The 22597-nt window shown below is 44.3% G+C and overlaps 1 protein-coding gene across 1 annotated transcript in view; it reads right to left on the reverse strand.

Annotated features, from left to right (window-relative positions):
- Window positions 1-22597, reverse strand: part of trpc5a (transient receptor potential cation channel, subfamily C, member 5a) — a gene marked incomplete at both ends in the record, with an annotated part of 46454 nt that overhangs the window by 16947 nt on the left and 6910 nt on the right. The window contains 7 exons of the mRNA XM_080792251.1: window positions 298-437; window positions 890-1088; window positions 3016-3153; window positions 16777-16986; window positions 21216-21353; window positions 22053-22115; window positions 22287-22403. Of these exons, the coding sequence (XP_080648377.1) occupies window positions 298-437; window positions 890-1088; window positions 3016-3153; window positions 16777-16986; window positions 21216-21353; window positions 22053-22115; window positions 22287-22403 (1005 nt within the window). The remainder of the gene's footprint in view (window positions 1-297; window positions 438-889; window positions 1089-3015; window positions 3154-16776; window positions 16987-21215; window positions 21354-22052; window positions 22116-22286; window positions 22404-22597) is intronic.

The following is a 22597-nucleotide window of genomic DNA, read 5'->3' on the forward strand; positions in this document are numbered from 1 at the left end:
AGTTGAGCCCAGTCTATTAGCATATTAACTGAATTTCACGGCTGTGCCGGCAGCACAAAACACAACTGATTTAGACATACGGTCGGCTCTGCCATTTCCATTTCACCGCTCAACCTGACGCCAATCTGTGCTGGGAGGAACAATGGATGAAATACTTTTGTTATATCGTCGCTGTCGGGCAGAGACTTGGAAATTGTATTTCACTTACTTTGTAGTGAAAATAGCAAAGCTACAAGTCCACAAGTTGTGAGCTTGTAAAAGTGTCCTTCCATTTCCTGAAAAGTAACAGGTCATTACCTTGACGTAGGCTACTATCTTCAGTGAGATGGTAGCCAGGTACAGAGAGTTCATGGCGAAGTCCATGAGGTTCCACCAGTCGTGGATGTATTCCGTGAAGCCTCCGTCCCACATCTCCTTGATCTCTGCCCAGATGAACCCTAAAACACACACACAGTTGAACAATGTTAATTATGTCCACACGCAGGAAAAGCATGTTTTAGCTCATATTAAACACTCATGTCACTCGGCACTCCGTGGACACATGTAGTGGCAGCTGCCCTCCGCCATATATGGCAGCAGAGATGGCACAATACACACGCACGCACACACGCACGCACCCGACCACGCACCCCCGGGAGCGTCACTTCGTGCCGTGCCGTGAGCTTGTACATTTGCTATTTTGATTTTGAAAACCAACTTTGAAGGTTTGAGAACTATATTCATATAAGCCTATACTATTTTCGGTGCAGTGCACACTTCTATAGAAGTTGCACTGAGACATGTTGTAAGCTTGTAGCCTAAGCTAAGGCTGATAGCCTAAGCTTGTAGATCAATGTGCCCGAAACCAAAAAGCCTGCAGTCAGTGGTGGCGACTGGAGAGTGGACGTACCCAGTACCCAGGGCAGGATCATCCACTCCACCACGGTGGGCGGTGGGCCCTGCATGTGCAGGTTGGTGCGTGCGATGTGCTGCGACGCCAGCAGCAGCAGGAACAGGAAGGTGAGGTAGGACGCCGTGTGGCAGATGAACTTGATGAAGGGCTTCTTGATGAAGTGGCCCAGCGCGCTCTTGGGAGCCAGCAGGTAGATCTGTAGCATATATATATATATAGAGAGAGAGAGAGAGAGAGAGAGAGAGAGAGAGAGAGGGAGAGAGAGACTGTTAACCCATTTTGACCTGAGGTCAGATTCTAAAAATGCCTTCTACATCGAGTCGTTCTTTGATTTTTCAAAAATAGCAGACCTACAAGCTCGTAGCGCGCCACTCGGTGGCGCGCTATGAGCTTGTATTTTTCAATAGCTAAAGCATAACATAATGCTAACACCAAAATGGGTTCCCGCCTAAAATGGGTTAAGACCAGTGTTGATTGTGTCGACTAATACTAAGTCGAAAAATGTTCGTCGACTACCTTTTTTCACTGACAAAAACTAGATGGAAACAAAATGAAAACTAAGCTACGATGACTAAAATTAAGACTAAATATATGGACAATTTCGTCAGCAAATAAAAACAAAAATGTTAGGAAGGTTACTAGTGGACTAGCCTGGGGTCCACCTATGCTTCCTATGGCATAGGCAGCTCCCGGCAGGAATCTAGACGCAGCTGCGCTAGCCTGGCTTGGCCAGCCTCATAGCGGGGATTCACTGAAGATTCTTCCCGGCAGCTGAGTCTGGACTTCGGCCATAGGCAGCTTGAAAAGTGGGCGTTAGTAGTTGCCTTGACAGACAGATCCATCTAGCCAATCAGCGTAAAAAAAAGCTGACGTCACCACACTCCTCCTCCACTCCTCATACCATGCTAAAAACAACAACAGCAGGGAGGAAACATCAGTGAACCCTCGCTATGAGTCTGGCCGTGCCAGGCTACAGCTGCGCGACATGAGACTAATTAATTAGAGCGACAGAGAGAGAGAGGAGTGTGTGTGTACATGTGTACGTCAATTTAACAAAGGTGCAGACGATCAGAAATCAGCAGAGTGTGATCGACGTTTGCGCTACTCTATGCCGAATTGAAGTGGACCCAGACTTTTTTTTCCCTCCCTGGAAATAAAAACGTCTGGGTTTCAGAGGCTACGAGTGGACAAGAGATCCAGTATAAGACTATAAGTAAGACATTTTAAGTCATTAGAGTTAGTGTCGAAGTGTCCTTGAGTCAGACACGACCCCTAACCCCTAATTGCTCTCGATGTGCAGTTTGGTGCCTTTCATGCAGGTTTCCTCCGCTATCTGTGTGTGAATGGGTGAATGTAATGCACAATCTATGTAAAGCGATTTGTATAAAAGCGCTATATAAATGTACCATTTAAGACTGAACTGAATCCCTAATTTCTCCCGATGTGCAAGTTGGTGCCTTGCATGGTTTTCCTCCACCATCGTTGTATAAATGTGTGTGCGTGCGTGTGTGCGCATGCGTGCGTGCCTGAATGTAAAGTGCTTTATAAATGCACCATTTCACCATTTACCAAAACCACGTTCCATCTTTCCTTCAATCCTGATTGGTCTCCCAGTCACCACAGTGACTCAACCACGGCACTCACACAAGAGCTCAATTGTCCATTGTCATTTATTTTCAGGCTTATATGTCTATCTTTTGTCTGTCTGTCTGTCTGTCTGTCTGTCTGTCCATCGACTATACTACACTATACTATACTATATTCACTGACGGAAACTAAATGGAAACTAAAGCCATGATGACTAAGCTAAATATATTGACAATTTAGTCAACAAATAAAAACTAGACTAAACTGCTAGGAAGGGACTAGTGGACAAGAGATCCAGTGTAAGTCATTTTACACTAGGTTTGCATGCTTAAAATAGCAGATCTACAAGCTCACAACGCGTCGCGGTGCGACGCGTTGTGAGCTTGTAGATCGGCCATTTTCAGCAAGTACAAAATCATTATACGACGGCATCCAGGCCCGCCCAAAATACATTTTAGTCAACTGTGGATTTAGTCGACTAAAATGGTATATTTAGTGGACTAAAACTAGACTAAACACTAAAACATTCCTCTTACCAGGGAGAAGCAGGGGAACAGCAGTCCTATGATGAAGCAGGTGACCAGCTTGACGGCCCAGTGGCGTCTCCTCCACCCGGGGAAGCCGTCGTACCACAGAGTGGCCAGGAGCTGCTGGCAGTTAGGCTGGGCCACGAACTAGAGAGAGAGACAATCAGTTAGGCTGGGCCACGAACTAGAGAGAGAGAGACAATCAGTTAGGCTGGGCCACGAACTAGAGAGAGAGACAATCAGTTAGGCTGGGCCACGAACTAGAGAGAGAGAGACAATCAGTTAGGCTGGGCCACGAACTAGAGAGAGAGACAATCAGTTAGGCTGGGCCACGAACTAGAGAGAGAGAGAGACAGTTAGGCTGGGCCACGAACTAGAGAGAGAGACAATCAGTTAGGCTGGGCCACGAACTAGAGAGAGAGAGACACAGTTAGGCTGGGCCACGAACTAGAGAGAGAGAGAGACAGTTAGGCTGGGCCACGAACTAGAGAGAGAGACAATCAGTTAGGCTGGGCCACGAACTAGAGAGAGAGAGACAGTTAGGCTGGGCCACGAACTAGAGAGAGAGAGACAGTTAGGCTGGGCCACGAACTAGAGAGAGAGAGAGACAGTTAGGCTGGGCCACGAACTAGAGAGAGAGACAATCAGTTAGGCTGGGCCACGAACTAGAGAGAGAGACAACCTTGTTACTTTTAGTAATGTTTCATGGAAAACAAAGTCTCGATCTCAGAAAGAGAGAGAGAGAGGGAGGGAGGGCGAGGAAAACAGAACGAGAGAGACAGGAGGGCTAAAAATAGAAAAGTCGGGTCATTTAAGACTTCCAAGTGTATTGAAATGTCTGCCACCCCTCCCACATAGTGGGGGGTGGCAGAGAGAGTCAAGTCAAGTGAAGCATACAGATTTATTTTGTCCTTCTTTTTTGTGGCTTTTTTATGCCTTTTTTGACAGTAGTGTGACAGGAAACGGGGAGAGAGATGCGACACGCAGCAAAGGTCGTCGGGATCGGGACTCGAAGACGACACGCTGTCAGCCTATAGGTGGGTGGCCGGACCGCTAGGCCGCCCTGGGCGCAGATCGGCTATTTTCAAATGGCCGAAATGTATAGTGCTTTCATATTGCTTTATAGTCTTGATTTCGTCGACCAAAATGGTGACAAGAAATATTCGTCGACTACTTTTTTCACTGAGGAAAACAGAATAAAAACTAAGTAGCCATGATGACTAAAACTATGACTAATATACTGTCAATTTCGTCAACAAATATAAACTAGACTAAAATGTTAGGGAGGAACTTAAACTAGACTAACACTAAAACATTCCAGGTGACTAAAATGTGACTACAACTAAATGAAAATGATTCAAAAGACTATGACTTAAAACCAAAATCTAAGTGCGCCATCAAAAACAACACCATAGCCCTGTACCGAGCGGACCTCCTTCTGTCCTGTGTGAGTCACAACAACCGCACTCTGCTTATATCTTTATCCTTTCACATCATCTCTCTTTCACGCCTACCTAAATATATCTCCCACACCTCCTGTTTGTCTTAGGGAGAGAGAGAGAGATAGAGAGAGAGAGGAGAGAGACATTATGTCAAGTGCTGTCTGTCATGTATATCATTTTGTGTTGAAAGGGGCATACGTGAATTTACATTATCCCTGTGTGTGTGTGTGTGTGTGTGTGTGTGTGTGTTACAGAAGTCTGTTGGACGGTGTACTGCAGTGGTGTTTCTGTTACAATATCCCTCTCTCACACACACACACACACACACACACACACACACACACACACACACACACACACACACACACACACACACACAGTCATCATGTCTTATCCCATCCGCAATATAGCAAACGCTTATCAGTGAGTGAGAGAGAGAGAGAGAGGGAGTGCGTGTGTGTGTGTGCGTGCATGCGTGCAGGCTTCAGAAAACATTTCTGTCTCAGCATTTAATTATAAAGACGATGAAACGATAAAGGGAGGAAAAGGGAGATAAAGAGAATGTTAGAAGTCAACCCAAGGTGGACTCGCCGCTATACTCTACTTCCTGCTTCTTCACCATCGAAGACGCATTACTTCCTCCGCTCTTCCTCTCTCCTCCCTTCCTCTACACCAGTGGATTTCAACCCTTTTCATATCAAGGACCATTATTCATTTGGCATTTGAGCCACAGACCACCATCTTGATGAGATTTAGCCTCTCAGACCTAAAACCAAAGAATAATTTGTGGTCGTTGGATACGCTTTTGTCCACAATTCTTTCCAAATTGATGTTGGTAGCACAGGAGAGACAACAGATAAGAGGTCTTCTACATTCTCTAATTGTGTAGACTTCTTGTAAATTAAGTAATGCAGATGTTTTAATAATAATGTAACTCTTGAGAGCGTAAAATTAGGTTTAATTTTAAGAGTTTAAGAGTTAAAGATCTATAAGGGTCCATATGGTTATACCAACTCTCCATCATTTAGCTGGGGACCACCTGGAACCCCCTCAAAGACCAAAAACCACTGCTTGTGAAAACACAAACATTGCGTAACACAAACATTGAAGACGAAGGTGAGGACACAAATTCTGATGGGCCCGAATGAGATGATGTATGATGATGTAGATGATATGAGCGCCCCTCACTTCACACGGATGTGATTTCTTACTTGAGTGTAACTGTAGTAAAATGACCTGTAAGGGTTTCATTTTACGTTCTCCAAATGGATGACATGTGACTTGTCTCGCCCTCCACTTTCTGTCCCTTCATCCATGCTCTCCTCTGCCCCCTTCCCACTTCTCTCTCTCCATGTCTTGGGGTCTTGTTGCTAGGCAGCAATATGCTAATGAGGGGGCCCGATCTCTTGGATTTTAACCCATTTTGGGCGGGAACCTCCTTTGGTGTGTTAAACATTATGTTATAATTTAGCTATTGAAATATAGCAGATCTACAAGCTCATAGCTATGAGCTTGTAGGTCTGCTATTTTTGAGTGGTGCAACCACTCCAAGGAACAGCAATGTCCGTGTTCGTTCATGTATGTGGTAATGAGCACGAGTATGACTATTAGTACCAGTAGGGGCGCTGTTGTACAGAAACAGAGAGAGATAGTGCTGTACTGTTGCCTGCTAATGAGAGAGAGAGAGAGAGAGAGAGAGAGGAGGGGGGAGAGAGAGAGAGGGGAGTTGCACCACTCAGTTCACACGGGTGTGATTTTTTTAAATCATGAAAATATAAATAGAGTTTTTCAGAAAACTGTCAGGATTTAGAAGGCATTTATTGTAGAATTGAGCTCAGGTCAAAATGGATTAATGTTCTCAGTCGCCACGACTGATTTTAGTCAGCACGTCTTCTATGGAAGCACATTACACAGCAAAAACTGCCGACCTACAAGCTCATATAGATGAGCTGTTATTTTACCATTAGAGCAATTCCAGTGGTCAAACTAGCAATATGTTCAGAAGCTTCTTCCATAAAATGTCAATCGTTTTTGAAGAAATTGCATATTAGGACTTAGGGCCGATTCATACTCCGCTGTAGTGCCGAAATGATTTCGGCTCGTCAGAAAATGTCAGACGGACATACTCTCTCCCCATGCTTTTGGCCTGGTGGAGACAATTATTGATCCCAGCTAAGCTTACCCATTCAATTACTATATAGCTCAATAAGCTCATAGCACTGTCCGTTAGCCTAAGCCACACGCTAACTCAGATCTAATTTGCCTTTAAGCTGCATTACACAGGGCTTCTTTTAAGCTAATTCAATTTCCAGGCCAATGTGCCCTAGATTGCTTAACAAGGAAATATGCTAACCGCTGCTACGCTACGTAGCGCCAGCTAATTCAATTTGACTGTGCCCCGATCCGATGCGATCGAGCCTGGCCCACTATACAAAGCAACCTGGAGATACCCCGATGCTAACGCTAATTTAATCTGTGTGTGCTCACTGGCATGATTTATATGCTAATAAGCTACGGCTAGTGCTATGCGAGCCTATCGGTTTCGATTAAACGCCATTCCATCCGATCTCTGTACTTGCTATGGTCTTCTTTTTGTCCCTGATTAGCTTACTCAGCTTACTCTCTCTCTCTCTCTTTCTCTCTCTCTCCCCATCTCTCTCTCGTCCTGTCTCTCCTCTTTGGGAGACTGAACAAATCTACATTGTTAATTGTAAAAATCTTTGACTGATCAGATTTCCCACGCACGCACACGCACACACACACACACGCACACACACACACACACACACACACACACACACACACACACACACACACACACACACACACACACACACACACACACACACACACACACACACACACACAAGCCATCCATTATTGAAGTCAAGTTAATGTATATTTTTAATATCACTGCCAGGTATGAAAGGCGCGCGCACACACACACACACACACACACACACACACACACACACACACACACACACACACACACACACATTTAGGAGGTCAGATTAGGGTTAAAGGTATAAACTATAAAGAGAAGAGTTCATGTTAAAATGGTCTCGCGTGGCCAGACAACTATTCCACTTCCGTTCACGGAAACATATTTTAAAATATCTTTAGAGCTTATTTTGTCACGTCCATTTCTGCTAAGCAGCAAGCTATATATCCTTAGAGTATATTTCTATTTATATTAGGATACATTTGCGCGACTGTAAAGACGAAATGGAAGTGGGGAGGAGGCTTTATATTTGACTCATGATTAGAGTTCTCGTTGCTCCAGACTGTATGACTGGAAGCATTTGAAAATTGTGAGAGGCAATAATGTTAAAACAACACACGCGGCCATGCAGACCACACCCATGCCAGTCAACACCAGTGCAACTCCCTCATTGGTGTGGACTGGCCTTTACACTACGATGATACATTGTGCATGCATGTGTCCGTGCCGTACATGCGTCCATCATGTTTCGCGTGCGTCTTGGCATGCGTGCCCGCCTGCGTGGATGCCGGTGGGCATGCTCTGTTTGGCCAAAACGTGTTAGGTGTTAAGTTTATTGGTGTGTGTTTGTTTTACTTTTAACCCATTTTGGATGGGAACACATCTGTGTCGCCGACACAGATGTAGACTGACAGGAAATGGGAATAGAGATGGGGGGAAGACAAAGGCCGTCGGGATCGGGAGTCGAACCCGCGGCACGCCGTCAGGCCTGGCTCAGCAGCCTAGGTGCCCAGACGGTTGAGCTAACCATCCAGGACGCTTTTAACCACTTTTAACCACTTTTAACCACTTTTAACCATTATTTTAAACTTTAGCTGTTGAAAAATAGCAGAGTAATAAAAGGATAGAGACTGAACTGGAGCGACACACATTCTGTGTGCCAATAATAGCAGATCTACAAGCTCACCATACGGTGCGATGCATTGTAAATCTGCTATTTTTTGAGCAAACGTCCCACCCAGAATAGGGATGCTGGCGTGCAGGACCAGGGGCCTAAACTATTGAAAATTGGAAGCATACCCCAGTAAAGTAAAGTGCTGTACTTAAGCCCTGTGGCATACACATACCTATATTCTGTCATTCTATCATCTGTCTTCCCCCCCCTCTCTCTACAGTATCTCTATCTGTCATCCTCTTCATCCTCACTGTGTTTGATCACAAACCTTGCCTACAGAGCTGTCTCCCTCCGCTCTCTCTCTCTCTCTCTCGCTGACCTCCTTCGCACCAAAAAAACAGATGAAAGGAAAGAAAACCAGGAATAGGATTAGAAAATCAATTTGACTTCCTCGTTGTGATTCATGCATTATTCTCTTCTCTCTCTCTCTCCCCGCATGCACGGACGCACGCACGCACATTATTGTTGTGACCACATGAGAGGTGGAGAGGTGTTGGAGTTAGTTGCTTTAGCAGTCAGTTTGAGGGTCCAATGGATTTAAGAGGTTTCATCTCTGTTTTTTACTACTTTCCATTGGTTCAATATTTTCGAAACAACACACAGTAAAGGGTGTTCAACAGCACTGATTTATGAAAAAAAGAAGAAAAAAACCCTCAAAAATTGAGTTAGGTAGGTTTCCTTCCGAGTTCCGACAGCAACGATATGTATAGTACAATTATATTAACACAGTAAATACTATGTGATATACTAATAATACTACCAATATAATGTCATTATCAGTAGGAATGCTACCAAACTACTGTATATAGCCCTAGGGGTTATTGCCCCTAGGGCTCCATTTTCGTCACCGCTAAACCCCTTCTTTGCCTTTTTTTTACTATTTTGCTAAACATTTTTGAATAGTTAAAATGGCCAGTCTACAAGCTCACAACGTGTTAATGTAGAGGCTAGCTGAACCATTCAAAAATGTTTTTCAAAATAGTAAAGAAAAGGCAAAGAAGTTTAGGGATAAGGGGTTTAGCTGTGATGAAAATTGAGCCCTAGGTGTCACATGGTCCTCCACAGGGACCTACCACGGGCCACGGGACATTCCTCAAAGTGGAGCAGAAGCTACAATACCTAGCGGCCTATTGAGAAATACCTGCATCCTTATGTCACCCCCCCCCCAACCCTACACACAATGACACAAAGCCTTCTAGCAACAGTTTTCACACAATGCTGAATTAATGTTGCTTATACACACACAGGCATGCCTTCAATAGCCTAGTGTGAGAGTGTGCGGGCTGCACACGTGAGCATTACATCTACAGTAGCCTGGCTAATAAGCCAGACCGAACAGGCTACATTACATCCACATCACTCAAGCACATAATTAATCAGCCATATATATATTTTGTAAACTTCGCCACACTAAACTAATTTCCCCGGGCAGCTTTGAACAAATGTGAGAGACAGAAATGGAACGAGACAGTGAAAGAGAGAGAACCAGACAGCGAGACACGGAACAAGACAGAGAGAGATGATACAAAGAGAGAGGAAGCGAGTAGGAGGGCAGTCAGACACTGCAGACAGAAAGCAACGAGGTGGCTCGTGTCATGGGGCGGCCGTCAGCTCTACTCTCCCCTTTGCACGGTGCTTGGCTTGGCATCAGTGGCTGGCATGGGTCAGAGAGAGGCACTCTGTCAGGCAGCTGGAACTAGAGACAAGCAAACTGACACTTGTGGGAGACACCTACGTAGACGCACTGCGGTGCGACAGCTAAACTACCAACACCGTATAGAGCTCCAGACCCCGATGCTATAAATACAAGACAAATGACAGCTCATGAAATGTAAGCAACCTAGTCATCAATGGAGCAATCTATATAGTCATCAATGGGAGTCCCACCCCATGCCGCCTAAGCCAATGGGAGTCTGACCCCATACTCTGAAACGCCGCCCAGAAACGCCGCCAGCCAATCACGTAGTAGCGACTAGCGAGCTAGTCATGATTGTCTGCCTCCTATCAGCTATGACACACGCACCGCGGAAGGGCTGATTTCACCCAACACCCATACGCACACACACCGCAGCGGAGCGCGGCTAATGCTAGGAGCTAACTGGAGAGCAGGAAGGATGCACAACAGAGACAGCATTTGTTTCACCTGACAAATATGACTATGTAATATTTCTTGTTTTTGATACATTCTATGCTCAGGACTCACTTAAACAACAGCATCCATAATGTAGAAGTGCATAGATAGTGGGGAACATTGGCCGAATGCGTTGTGAGCTTGTAGATTGGCTATTTTTGGCTAAGAAATTACCAAAGCAGAGCCAAGTCAGCTAACACGGGTCCAGTTCATGAAGTCCAGAGGGTTTAAGTGGTTCATGTGACCATGTGATCAGTCACCTGCTATCTATTAACTACAATCAGCTTAGATGTTTGGGATCAATAAGACCTGTGTCCATGTGTGAATTCAGAGTGCCCTGCATTTATCAGCTTCTAAACAGCATTCCCATGCATCCATCTCCCCAAGTAATTATTTAATATAATTAAATAAATAATGTATGACTTTATTTCGCTGGAATATAAGCAAAGCAGACAAACATGAAGTGTTTGTTTTTCTTCCAGATGGGATGTCGCTGTAGCCTATCTACCACATATCAATATATATATCCATCTGTCGTTGGTCAATATCTATATCGGAAATAAAACTGACATTAACCGATGGCAGTAGCCGATAATATTTATCGGTTGTTGATAAGCATACGTGGTGTGATGGTTATCTGAACATTTATTTCTTGTATTGAAGATGTATTTGTTTCTCCGGCACAAAAGGAGGAAATAAAAACAACAAAAACGAAATAAGTCAGTATCAGTATCGGCTATAGGCTAAATAGTTATTTTAAACCTCGGTTTTTCGGCCAAGAATTTCCATATGGGTGCATCCATAGATGCGTATGCGTATACTGACAAACAAAATTGAGGGAAAATAGCTTGCACTCTCAAACTCATCAACTGTGGGAATGTCTGTAGAACAGTCTGCAGCCAATGGCAGTTGGCTCCTATCATAGTAACCCCTCGCGCTGTTCTTGTGGTACCTCTACGTCTCGTCCTACGTCACAATACATTCATAAATGTAACCTGGGACTGCAGTACCACTTTTGACCAGTAGGGACGGCGGCTTCAACATTGCCCAGCCATTCTGCAGGCTTGGTGTTACCACTGATCCTCATGAAGGCTCTGTTCCATTCTGGTCAAACAGAGTCCTGCAGGGTGCTGCTGGCAAACACTCTGCTACCCCAGTGGGTCCCAAAGTGTCCTTGAGTGTTTCCATGTGGCCCTGTACGGGAGCTCTGAGAGTGTACAAATAGAACCATTTGGTTCTATTTGTACTCTCAGAGTTATAGGGGTCCTTGAAATAAAAAAAGTTTGAGAACCATGCACTGCACACTAAATGGAACATCGGAGACACCTGTGAAGGAAGTATAGGGAGGCGGCCTGGACAAAAAACAAAGTCTGGGGTGTTGACAGGACTGACCTTTAGACAGTAGTTCAACTAATCAGGTATTCTAGGCAGGTTTTAAATATAAAACCAACAGAGGCAGGAGTGTCGCTGTCAGAGTGACCGTGTTTGCTCAAGGGCACGCTGGCTCCTCTCTCTCTCTCTCTCTGTCTCTCTCTCTCTCTCTCTCTTCTCTCTATCCCTGCGAAACATTGATTTAACAGTTCTGTTCTCTGCTGAACCACCTTTCTCTGCCTACCCCTAAAGTATATATTAATAGAGACGGCACTGGATTCCTCCTCCCATCCAGTTGCTCAAAAGCGCATGAGGCGATTTCACTCCTCCTTCCGGGTAGGAACAGAGTGCATTCTGGGATGGATTGCCCCAATAACATGAACGTGCTGGCCATTGACTATCATTGCGCCGTTTGTGCGCGTTCACGTATGAAACATTGGTTCACGTGTCATGGGCCCAATAACATGAACGTGCGCAATGATGGTCAACGGACCAGTGCTGCAATGACAAATTCGGCCACTATGTCTATTTCACCTCAGGGTTTCCAGGGTTTCCTCTATTTAATATATACTCTAAGGGCCTACCCCCTCACCCATCTCTCTACCTCTCTCCCCCTCTACCTCTCTCTCTCTCTCTACCTCCCTCTCTACCTCTCACACACACACACACACACACACACACACACACACACACACACACACACACACACACACACACACACACACACACACACTACAGGTTTCTGAAGATCAGCTCTCTACAGTAGACCCCTGTGGCAACTGCAGTGTGTGTGTGTGTGTGTGTGTGTGTGTGTGTGTGCGTGTGTGTGTGTGTGGTGTTCGCAACAGTTAAGCAAGAGAGGATATTATCATCTGTGTGCATGACGGTTCTAACAAGCAACTCAGTCAAACTCCAGTATATCATTATTGTCACCAGCTTCATTAACTGCTGGCATTTAAGCCGGCAATTACTGGTTTGGTTTGGGCTGAAAATGAAGGAAAGTGAAGGAGTTTAAGTATCTCGGGGTCTTGTTCACGAGTGAGGGGTGGACGGAGAAGGAGATCAGCCGGGGAATCGGAGCGGCAGGGGCTTTATTGCAGTCAGCGTGGTGAAGGTGGACTGAACCGTCCAGAAGTCAATGAGAGGTCAGTATGTCTGTCTCACACACACGCACACACACACACACACACACACACACACACACACACACACACACACACACACACACACACACACACACACACACACACACACACACACACACACACACACACACACACACACACACACACACACACACACACACACACACACACTCTGTGATCCGTAGACAGATGGAGAGACATCTGGCCACAGGAGCAAAAGGGAAGTGACTTCAGGCTCCCTGGGCGCCATGACAACTACAGATGTTGACAAACATCCGTGCGCACGAGTGTGTGTGTGTGTGACAGACAGACAGACAGACACACACGCATACAGGTTCAAACATTTGAACTGGTGCACTGCAGCATAGGAGTGCAATAGGGAATGTGTGTGCGCCTGTGTGTGCGTATGTGCGTGTGCGCAAGCATTTCTGCTGCAGCGAATTACAATTCCTAGTGAGGAGCTAAGGGTGTTGTGGAGTGCAACTCAGGCTGCAGACTGCAGATCAGTTAGCTGGAGTCACAATACAACTGGCTGCAGATTCATGTATGTCTGAAGCCCAGCACACACCGGGTGCGCAGCGACGCGGCACAGGCGTTGCCGCGCGGCGACGCCTGGAAAATAGAACGGTTTCTATCGGAGCGTCAGGCGATGCGTCGGCGCGCGTTGGACGCCGCCGGTGTGCGATAGGTTCATTGAAAATAACGGAGGCGGCTGTTTTGACGCGTTCGCAGATGGTGTGGGAGGCCCGAGAACAGAGCAGAGCAGAGCAGAGCTGAGCAGAGCTTAGCACAGCAGAGCAGAACAGAGCAGAGCAGAACAGAGCAGAGCAGAACAGAGCAGAACAGAGCAGAGCAGAGCAGAACAGAACAGAGCAGAGCAGAACAGAGCAGAGCAGAGCAGAGCAGAACAGAACAGAGCAGAACAGAGCAGAACAGAACAGAGCCGAGCAGAACAGAGCAGAGCAGAGCAGAGCAGAGCAGAGCAGAGCAGAACAGAACAGAGCAGAGCAGAACAGAGCAGAACAGAGCCGAGCAGAACAGAGCAGAACAGAACAGAGCAGAGCAGAGCAGAACAGAACAGAGCAGAAAAGAACAGAACAGAGCAGAGTGAAAACGACATGCTCTGTACTGTGCATATACTGTACTGTTTAGTTCTTATGCAGTGTATAGAGTCGCGAATGGATGTGTTCTGTCATACGGTAACGGAGCTGCATGGGATAAAAAAGGTGGGAAATAATCACGAAAAAAGCCTAACGATATTTAGGCTATATGTTTTCTACTACACAGCCGCAGCTATTATAGCCTAGAAACAAAACGTTTGCAAAGCATTACGCATCAATTTATATGCCTAAACAAGCTTGATACAATGCTGTCACTTCCGAGGCTAATATAGTAATATAGCAGAGCAGAGTGTGTTTGTATTGATGGAAGGATGATTATAGTAGGCCTACATCAAACTCAAAGCATCGTTAGGCTATATTACTTACATGCACAAAGTTATTCTGCCTGTTTTTTTTCCTGCACATTTTCCAGCCAGAGACCAACTATGGCAACCAACCATAGGATCATTTATTAAAGTGTTGATTTTCCTGTCGATCTGAATATTAATTGATTTACACTGCAGCCTAACCCTCTAAACCAGAATATATTTATGACTGAGCTGTCATCGTTTCCTGATGAATTGAAAATGGAGAACCCTGAAGTAGTCTTAGTGCTTTTTCTGGTTTTACTTTACTTTGGAATGCAACTGTGCCTAAATATTTTATTTTTTCTAAAGGTTTTTTTTTTAAGGACATTTCCCTGCTTCCCACCCTTTAAACAACATTAAACTCACTTTAGAATAGACGAGAATAAGACAAGAAAATGATTTAAAAATCACACCTGTGTAAAGTGAGGGGCGCTCCTGTCATCGTACAAATTTACGTCATATTTCGCGGACATTTGACCCAATTTCTACTTTCATTGTCAATGGCAAATATTGAGATGTGTGGGGACAAAAGCTGTATATAGGAGGGGATAGTGCCCCTCAAAAAAATAAACAAACAAATCACCAAAAATTATGGGCATTGTAGTCCAGGAAGGATAAGGCCCTGTGTCCATGACATCATAAAACCACACCACACAGCTACTGCTGTTGTCCTGAGACGTCCCCTTATCATTCACTAAACTCACCCCACAACTGCTGTTGTCCTGAGACGTCCCCTTATCATTCACTAAACTCACCCCACACAGCTACTGCTGTTGTCCTGAGACGACTCCTTATCATTCACTAAACTCACCCCACACAGCTACTGCTGTTGTCCTGAGACGTCCCCTTATCATTCACTAAACTCACCCCACAACTGCTGTTGTCCTGAGACGTCCCCTTATCATTCACTAAACTCACCCCACACAGCTACTGCTGTTGTCCTGAGACGTCCCCTTATCATTCACTAAACTCACCCCACACAGCTACTGCTGTTGTCCTGAGACGTCCCCTTATCATTCACTAAACTCACCCCACACAGCTACTGCTGTTGTCCTGAGACGTCCCCTTATCGTTCACTAAACTCACCCCACACAGCTACTGCTGTTGTCCTGAGACGACTCCTTATCATTCACTAAATTCACTCCACACAGCTGTCAGTATTTTTGGACTACTGAATCTGACAGTGTACTACTGAATCGTTTACTTTTTACCGTGTGTGTGTATGTGCGCACGCATGCGTGTATGGAGGCATTTGATAGTCAATTTAAGGCAGCCACCTTTTTCAGCACACTCATCATGCATGGCAGTGTGCACGTACTGTACACACACACACACACACACACACACACACAATCGACCGGTCGTCGACCCTCGCCACGAGGGGCCTGACACATCATCCGAGGCAGCTGGTTCTTGCCAGCCAGTGGGATTATGATAATACACAGGCTACTCGAAACACATCAGGCACGATTACATCGCTGACGGTTTGAACATTGTCGTGGGGACAAGTAAAAGCCCTTTGTGGTAGTCCTTGTTGATAGTACGGCAAAACAGCTTTTTGGCACAGAGAAAGGAGTCCCACCGTATGGAAACATAAGACCCCAAAAAATGAGATACATGCACGCACGCACACACACAGACACACACGCAACCTTGCATTACTGTACTTGTGAGGACAGCAACATTTTAGGACAGCTATATCTTGTGAATTCCGTCTTAAACCGTTTTCCCAAACAGCATTAAGCCTGAAGCCGGAACAAGAGCTGATCTATAAGCCTCACAACGTGGCGCGATGTGGCGCGTCGTGAGCTTGTAGATCTGTGCTTGGTGCATGACGCTGGCACGCAACAAACGCGATTTCACTACATTAAATCCAGTTTTACTCTATAATCCAACCCCTAAAACCTGTAACCTCTAAATGTCTCCCATGGAACTATGTTTTTGTGCTGCTGCTGGTGTAGTGATGCTGGACACAGAAAGAATTGTTCCATGTGACAGAGGGGTCAGAGTCCAATTAAAGTTGATGCAACTGTACCGTGTGACACGCTCCACAGGAAAATCAGAGCACTTGTTTGAGCCAGAAAACCCCAGACCACAGACAATCTGCTGGATGTTAAAGGTTCAGGTTTTTTGGGTGCAATTGGGGGTCACAATCCCTTTAATCCTACAAGAGTCAAAGTCAAAGTCGTACGATTAGTCTTTGGTAATGACCCGGCCGGGGTTCGAACCCCCGACCTCCCAGTTTCAGGGCTGACACTCTAACCACAAGGCCACTGTCTGGTCAGAGTGTTTCCAGTGGTAAATCCATCCTTACCTCCTTCTGGTGGTACTTGATGGCCAGTTTGAGCTTGGCCAGGTCGTGACACTGCCGGGGGTCCAGCTCCTCGCTCTGGTCCGCGGTGTCGCGGTGGTTCAGGATGGTCTCCAGCTCTCTGGAGCTCCGCGCCTGGTCCAGCAGGTCCTTGGCGAACAGCTTGCACTGCTGGGAGAGCTCCTCGTACTCCTGGCGGAACTCGTTCTCCACCTGCAATGCGTGGGGGAACCATGAAAGTGTTTTTTGACAGCAACATATTTTTTTTTTTAGTTTTAGGTATAGGTCACAGTCTCTTCGAATGGTTTTCATTTAGTTTTAGTCACATTTCAGTCACCTGGAATGTTTTAGTGTTTTAGTTTCAGTCGACTAAATGGCATAAGATTTCGGTCGACTAAATCTACAGTTAATTTAGTGGACTAAAATGTGTTTTGGCGGGCCTTGATACCGTTGTAATGGCTGATTTTACACTTGCTGAGAATAGACAAGTTTACAACACGTCACAGCGTGACATTTATTTGAAAGCTTTTGTTACCAGTTACTTTGTACATGCAGATTATTATTACAAAACATACATTAACCACTTCAGCCCTACATAGATATATATAGAAGTGAACTTGTAGATCTGCTTTTTTTTTTCAAAAGATCTTTATACATTTGAAAACTTGAAACATTCTCCACAATGAGTACTTTTGTACTTTTACTCAAGTGAATTTTGAATTAGAATTTTAAATGAATTTGTAACAGAGTACACGTATTGTACTTTTACCCAAGGAAATATCTGAGTACTTTTTCCACCACTGCAAGTGCTATTTACAATTCAGGCATTTGTGACCGTTTCTGACCGAGGCTAAGTCATTGAATTTGTTTTAATTAGTGTTTTTTCATGTCATATGAAAGCAGGGAATCATAGCTTCAAATGTACATATTGGTTGTTCAGTTTGACCCTGGAGATGTGGCTTATAGAGTTGAGTTGAGATAACAGGCTCTAACATTACACCTATAGCTACATGTTTAAGCATTTATTTCATATTTACATGTCGATTTCAGCTCTGACATATATTTCAGACATGCTCTAGTATGTGAAGAGTGTGCCTGTTAAAAAACAAAAAAACTAACGTTTTTCTCCTCTCTTGAGCAGTTACCGGTAGTCTTGCCGAGTCACATTTAGCAGAAAACTTATACCAGAGCGAGTTACAGCAAGCAAGAACAACACAAGGTAATACATACACCAAGAACCTATCATCAGTCTAACAGCAGAATATCCATACATTGAAACTTTAAACACTATATCAATAATGATCTGGCATCTGTATAATTACATTTTTAGCATTATGCATACTGCACACACCTGCAAGTTTGCATGCATTTCAGCCCAGAGAGTGCTGAGAGATCCAACACGCGCACGTCAATCTAATATTACTTCAAAATAAAGAGACAGCAGAATTCCATTTCATTAGACCTCTGAATGATAGATGAACAAACATCACACGACGAAGACATCGCAAGTGCGATGTGTGAGTCCATTTGTCTTGCCTAAATGATGCACACACGGGCGTGGTGACATTTTGGTTCTTCAGCTCAGAAACGTTTGCATTCACACTGTCCCATGGCAGTGGTTTCATCGTTTAATAACATGATGAACAATGCTGGTGTCACCACAAGTGTTCGATTTTCCTCATTCGTCTTATCGACCATCACACTCACTTTTCATTTCCCGCTGGTTTAGGTATTTGGTTCACAGCGCGTCACTTTGTGTCGTGCTGCGAGGTTGTACATCTGTTATTTTTGTTCAATTGTTTCAACAATTTCGAAGATGTTGATTATTTTCTGTACCCATATACTGACAACATTGATTCAGTCTGTATCCATCGCCCATTATTTTGAAGGCCCCAAACTTCACTCCAAAATTAACCGGAAGCTAATGGCTTAATGTGGCTATACCGTCTTTTTACAAGTCATCAGAAGCGTTAATATTGTAACCGCGAGGTAGCAACTATTTAGTCATGAGCTCCTAACATCGACATTCTGCTCACACAACTCAATCTGAGAACAATGGGTTTTAATGGCGGTGGATGAGATGGAATCATTTAATTGACGGACCACAGTGGATATCAGAGAGACCGTTCCGAATTAATAAAAAGCTATGAGTTAACACAAATCTTCTCTTCTGGGGGGTCTCGACATGTAAATATGAAATAAATGCTTAAACATGTAGCTAGATGTAATGTTAGAGTCCACAGAAGTGCTTTCAAGACTGTTTTCTCAACTCCCTGTTTTCTGCAAGACATTACTCTATAATCCATATCTCTAAAACCGGTGGGTCAAACTGAACAACCAATATGTCATTTTGTCATTTTGACATTTTCCCTGCTTTCATAATGACTTAGCCTCGGTTAGAAATGGTCACAAGTACATTGCCGGAAAATATACTTTTCGGGACTACCGTGTACACAAGTATTAGTCTATTTTTTATTCTAAATGAGGTCGATTCTTCACCGTGCATTAAAGGCATCATTCTGTATGAATGAGGTATCTTTTTTTTGAGAGAGAGAGAGAAATATTTACCATCATTTCCCCGGCATGTAAAGACCTTTTGCGCAGATGATTGCCGGTTGGAGGAAAAAGATTACCGGTAGATCTTATATAACCATTTTATTCAAAGTGCAGACACTGCGTCACCGTTTCCATTTAACATGGTCCTATTCTCGAAATTTTGGCATGGCATTATTATAGGCAATCATTTCCACAAAATATAAAATTGGGCATAAAGTGGTTTAATTAGCCATTCAAACCAGGAAAGCACCTGTGTCATTTTAGATGTATGAAATGATTACACTTTAGATGTACAAAAATAGCAGATGCTGTGAGAACTATACTGATCATTGAAGGCATAATTATGTAAAATCGGCCTCAGGTCTTAAAAAATGTCTTAAAAAAGCCTCTGTCAAGCCCAAGAGGATTCAATTCAAAGCCGTTTGCATTTTAATGTCTTGTATTGTTGACAAAACTTTTGACAGTACCCCCTCCAAAAGAAAAGAGGACGTTATGTCTCCAATAATCTTTTATTCTGTGCTTTTGACAGCAAAGTGACACTACAAATACCCTTGTATTTGTAGCAGAGGCAGATGAGACACATACTTTCCCCCAAAACTACACAACAGGATGAGCTTGGTGAAGATGAATGGCTTTCTTCAACTTGAAATGCCACAGAATGACATTAGACTAGACATATACTGTATGCTGCACATCACTAAATGTTTGATGTACAGCTGAGACATTTACAGAGACGACTGCACTGCATCACTGCTTCTGCTGTTGGAATAGCAGTGATGGAATAGCAGTGCTAGTATTAGTACTAATAGTATTAGTTACTAATAGTTGTAGTAACCGTCAGAGTTGTTCTGATGCCACCAGTATCGTCAAAGTTGCCTAAAATACTGGTATACTTGGCGGGTGTGCCAGTTCCATACCATGACATTTATCACGTGATGATGTATTATTATAAAGCAGTGGTTTTCAACCCTTTTCATAAAAATGCCCATTATTTACTCGTCATTTGACAAGGACCACCATTTGACCCACGGACCACCATTTGACCCACAGACCACCATTTGACCCACAGACCACCATTTGACCCACGGACCACCATTTGACCCACGGACCACCATTTGACCCACAGACCACCATTTGACCCACGGACCACCATTTGAATGAGTCGCTGAATAAGATTTTGTCCACGATTCCATGATGCTGTAATTGATGTGGCACAATAGGAGAGCTGCATGCAGAGAGCTATAGCTCCGGCCTCAGCCGATCTGCAAGCCCACAACGCGTCGCGGATGCAACGCAGTGTAGGCTTGTAGATCAAAGCTGAGTTCCTTGCGCGTCTAGGATAAAAAGGGAAGAAAATAAATAAATAGCATGGGTCTGTGCGCCTATAGGAACCGATAGGCAGAAACAAAATTGATTAATTTGTGTGTGTACCCGCCGGTACCCGGTAACCCAGCATGCTGTTCAGTACCCATCCCAATAGTAGTAGTAGTAAGGGATGTCCCGATACACTTTTTTCGTTTCCGATCTGATACCACAATTTCTGTGTTAGCCGATACTGAATACCGATACCAGAGAATAATATTTATAATAATACAAAAATATTTTTATTTTGAAGTCCACCGACCCGGGAATAGTGTTTATAGCTATCTAGATATATATCTCGTGTTGTGTTTATAGCAGACTCAAATGTGCACTTGCAGTTTGGGCAACTCCAAAGCAAACTCCACATGCCCCAACATTTTATGTACCTGCCATAGTTTCAACCCCTGTGTCTGATCTGTGGTTAGACTGGCATATTTGCCGATACCGATATGAACCGATATGACCAAATAAGGGCAGATCCGGGACATCTCTAGTAGTAGTAGTAGTAGTAGTAGTAGTATTACCTTGCTGAGTTCCTTGAGTTCCCAGCCCAGTCTAAAAGCAGTGAGGATCGGGTCTTCACTGGAAAGCGCGATGAGTGAAGGCGACGCCAGAGCCTTGTAGATGTTGAGTCGGGACCGCGAGTGGCGCAGACTGTCCACCTGTGATGAGACAGACAAGGACGCAGAGAGACAGACAAACAACGGCCTTACTCACTGGAGGAAGACAATCTAGTTCAGCAGCTAAACTACATGCGACAACATTTGTGAATGAATGTGTGAACATAATCAATTGGATTAAAGCAAAAATAACATCTCACGGCTGGAAAATGGTGTCCTAATTAAAAGTGTGATTTGGGAAACTGTGTTGAAAGGATAAGGTAATGTAAACTAAAATGATGATGATTTTAGTATTATTGATCCCAGCTGTTCTACATACTGCCAACCAGGTGAAGAAATCACAGCTTGAGGCTGTGTAACATTTGCTTTTATGAAATATCCCATCAGGCCATTAGGGTTTTATATGGTAGATGCTTCTGCACATATTGATAGTCGCTGCGCAACACGCTTCTATACTGTATATTGAATGCAAATGACTGAAATCAGTCGTGGCGACTGAGAATTTTAATCCATTTGTAATGCAAGTGCTTTGGATAAAAGCACTTGCAGTATAAATTAGCCTTTAATCTGGACAGTATAGGCGGAAAAGATGCACTAATTTTACAATATTGACAGACGTTATGGTTGTACTGGTTTCGAATTTTGAATTCCGGACTTTTTACTTGTAACAGAGTATGTTTCGACACTATTACTTGAGTTAAAATGTGTGTACTTGTTCCACGCATTGAGTAAAACTCTTACCTCTGAGCTGGACACACACTCCACGCAGTCGCACCTGATCTGGTGCGGTCTGGGAATGGTCACCTGTGCAACAACAACACAAGCTTGAGAAACACATTTCAACCAGGTTTATCGGCCCAGGCTTATATTTGCAGCAGGGTTCCATTTGTTCTTCTTGTTCGGAATTGTTTTTGGGGGGGGGGGGGCAAAGTGCGGTGACTGTGGTGACATGATGATGTGTGTAATGAAGGTCACCTTGCGCTGGACGAGCAGTTTGATGATCTCATAGTTGTTGGTGTGAGCAGCGAGCATGATGGGAGTTATGTCTGGCGTGAACTCTGAGAACTGGCTGTCCATCATCAGAGACGGAACCTGGGGGGGAGGGGGAGAGAGAGAGAGAGAGATTATTATTATTTTAATTCAGAAATACCATTATTAAAACTCTTATGTAGTTAATCTGTGCCACCGCCTGCGTCCACTTTAAGAGTCTGGGGGCTGTATTTTGCGTGTCTAAAGTACCAGGTCTTATTACTTAACTTAAGACCTGGTCAATGCCCAGAAAGGTC

Source organism: Protomyctophum bolini (genome assembly GCF_963924005.1).
Source record: "Protomyctophum bolini genome assembly, chromosome: 20".
Lineage (NCBI taxonomy): Eukaryota > Metazoa > Chordata > Actinopteri > Myctophiformes > Myctophidae > Protomyctophum > Protomyctophum bolini.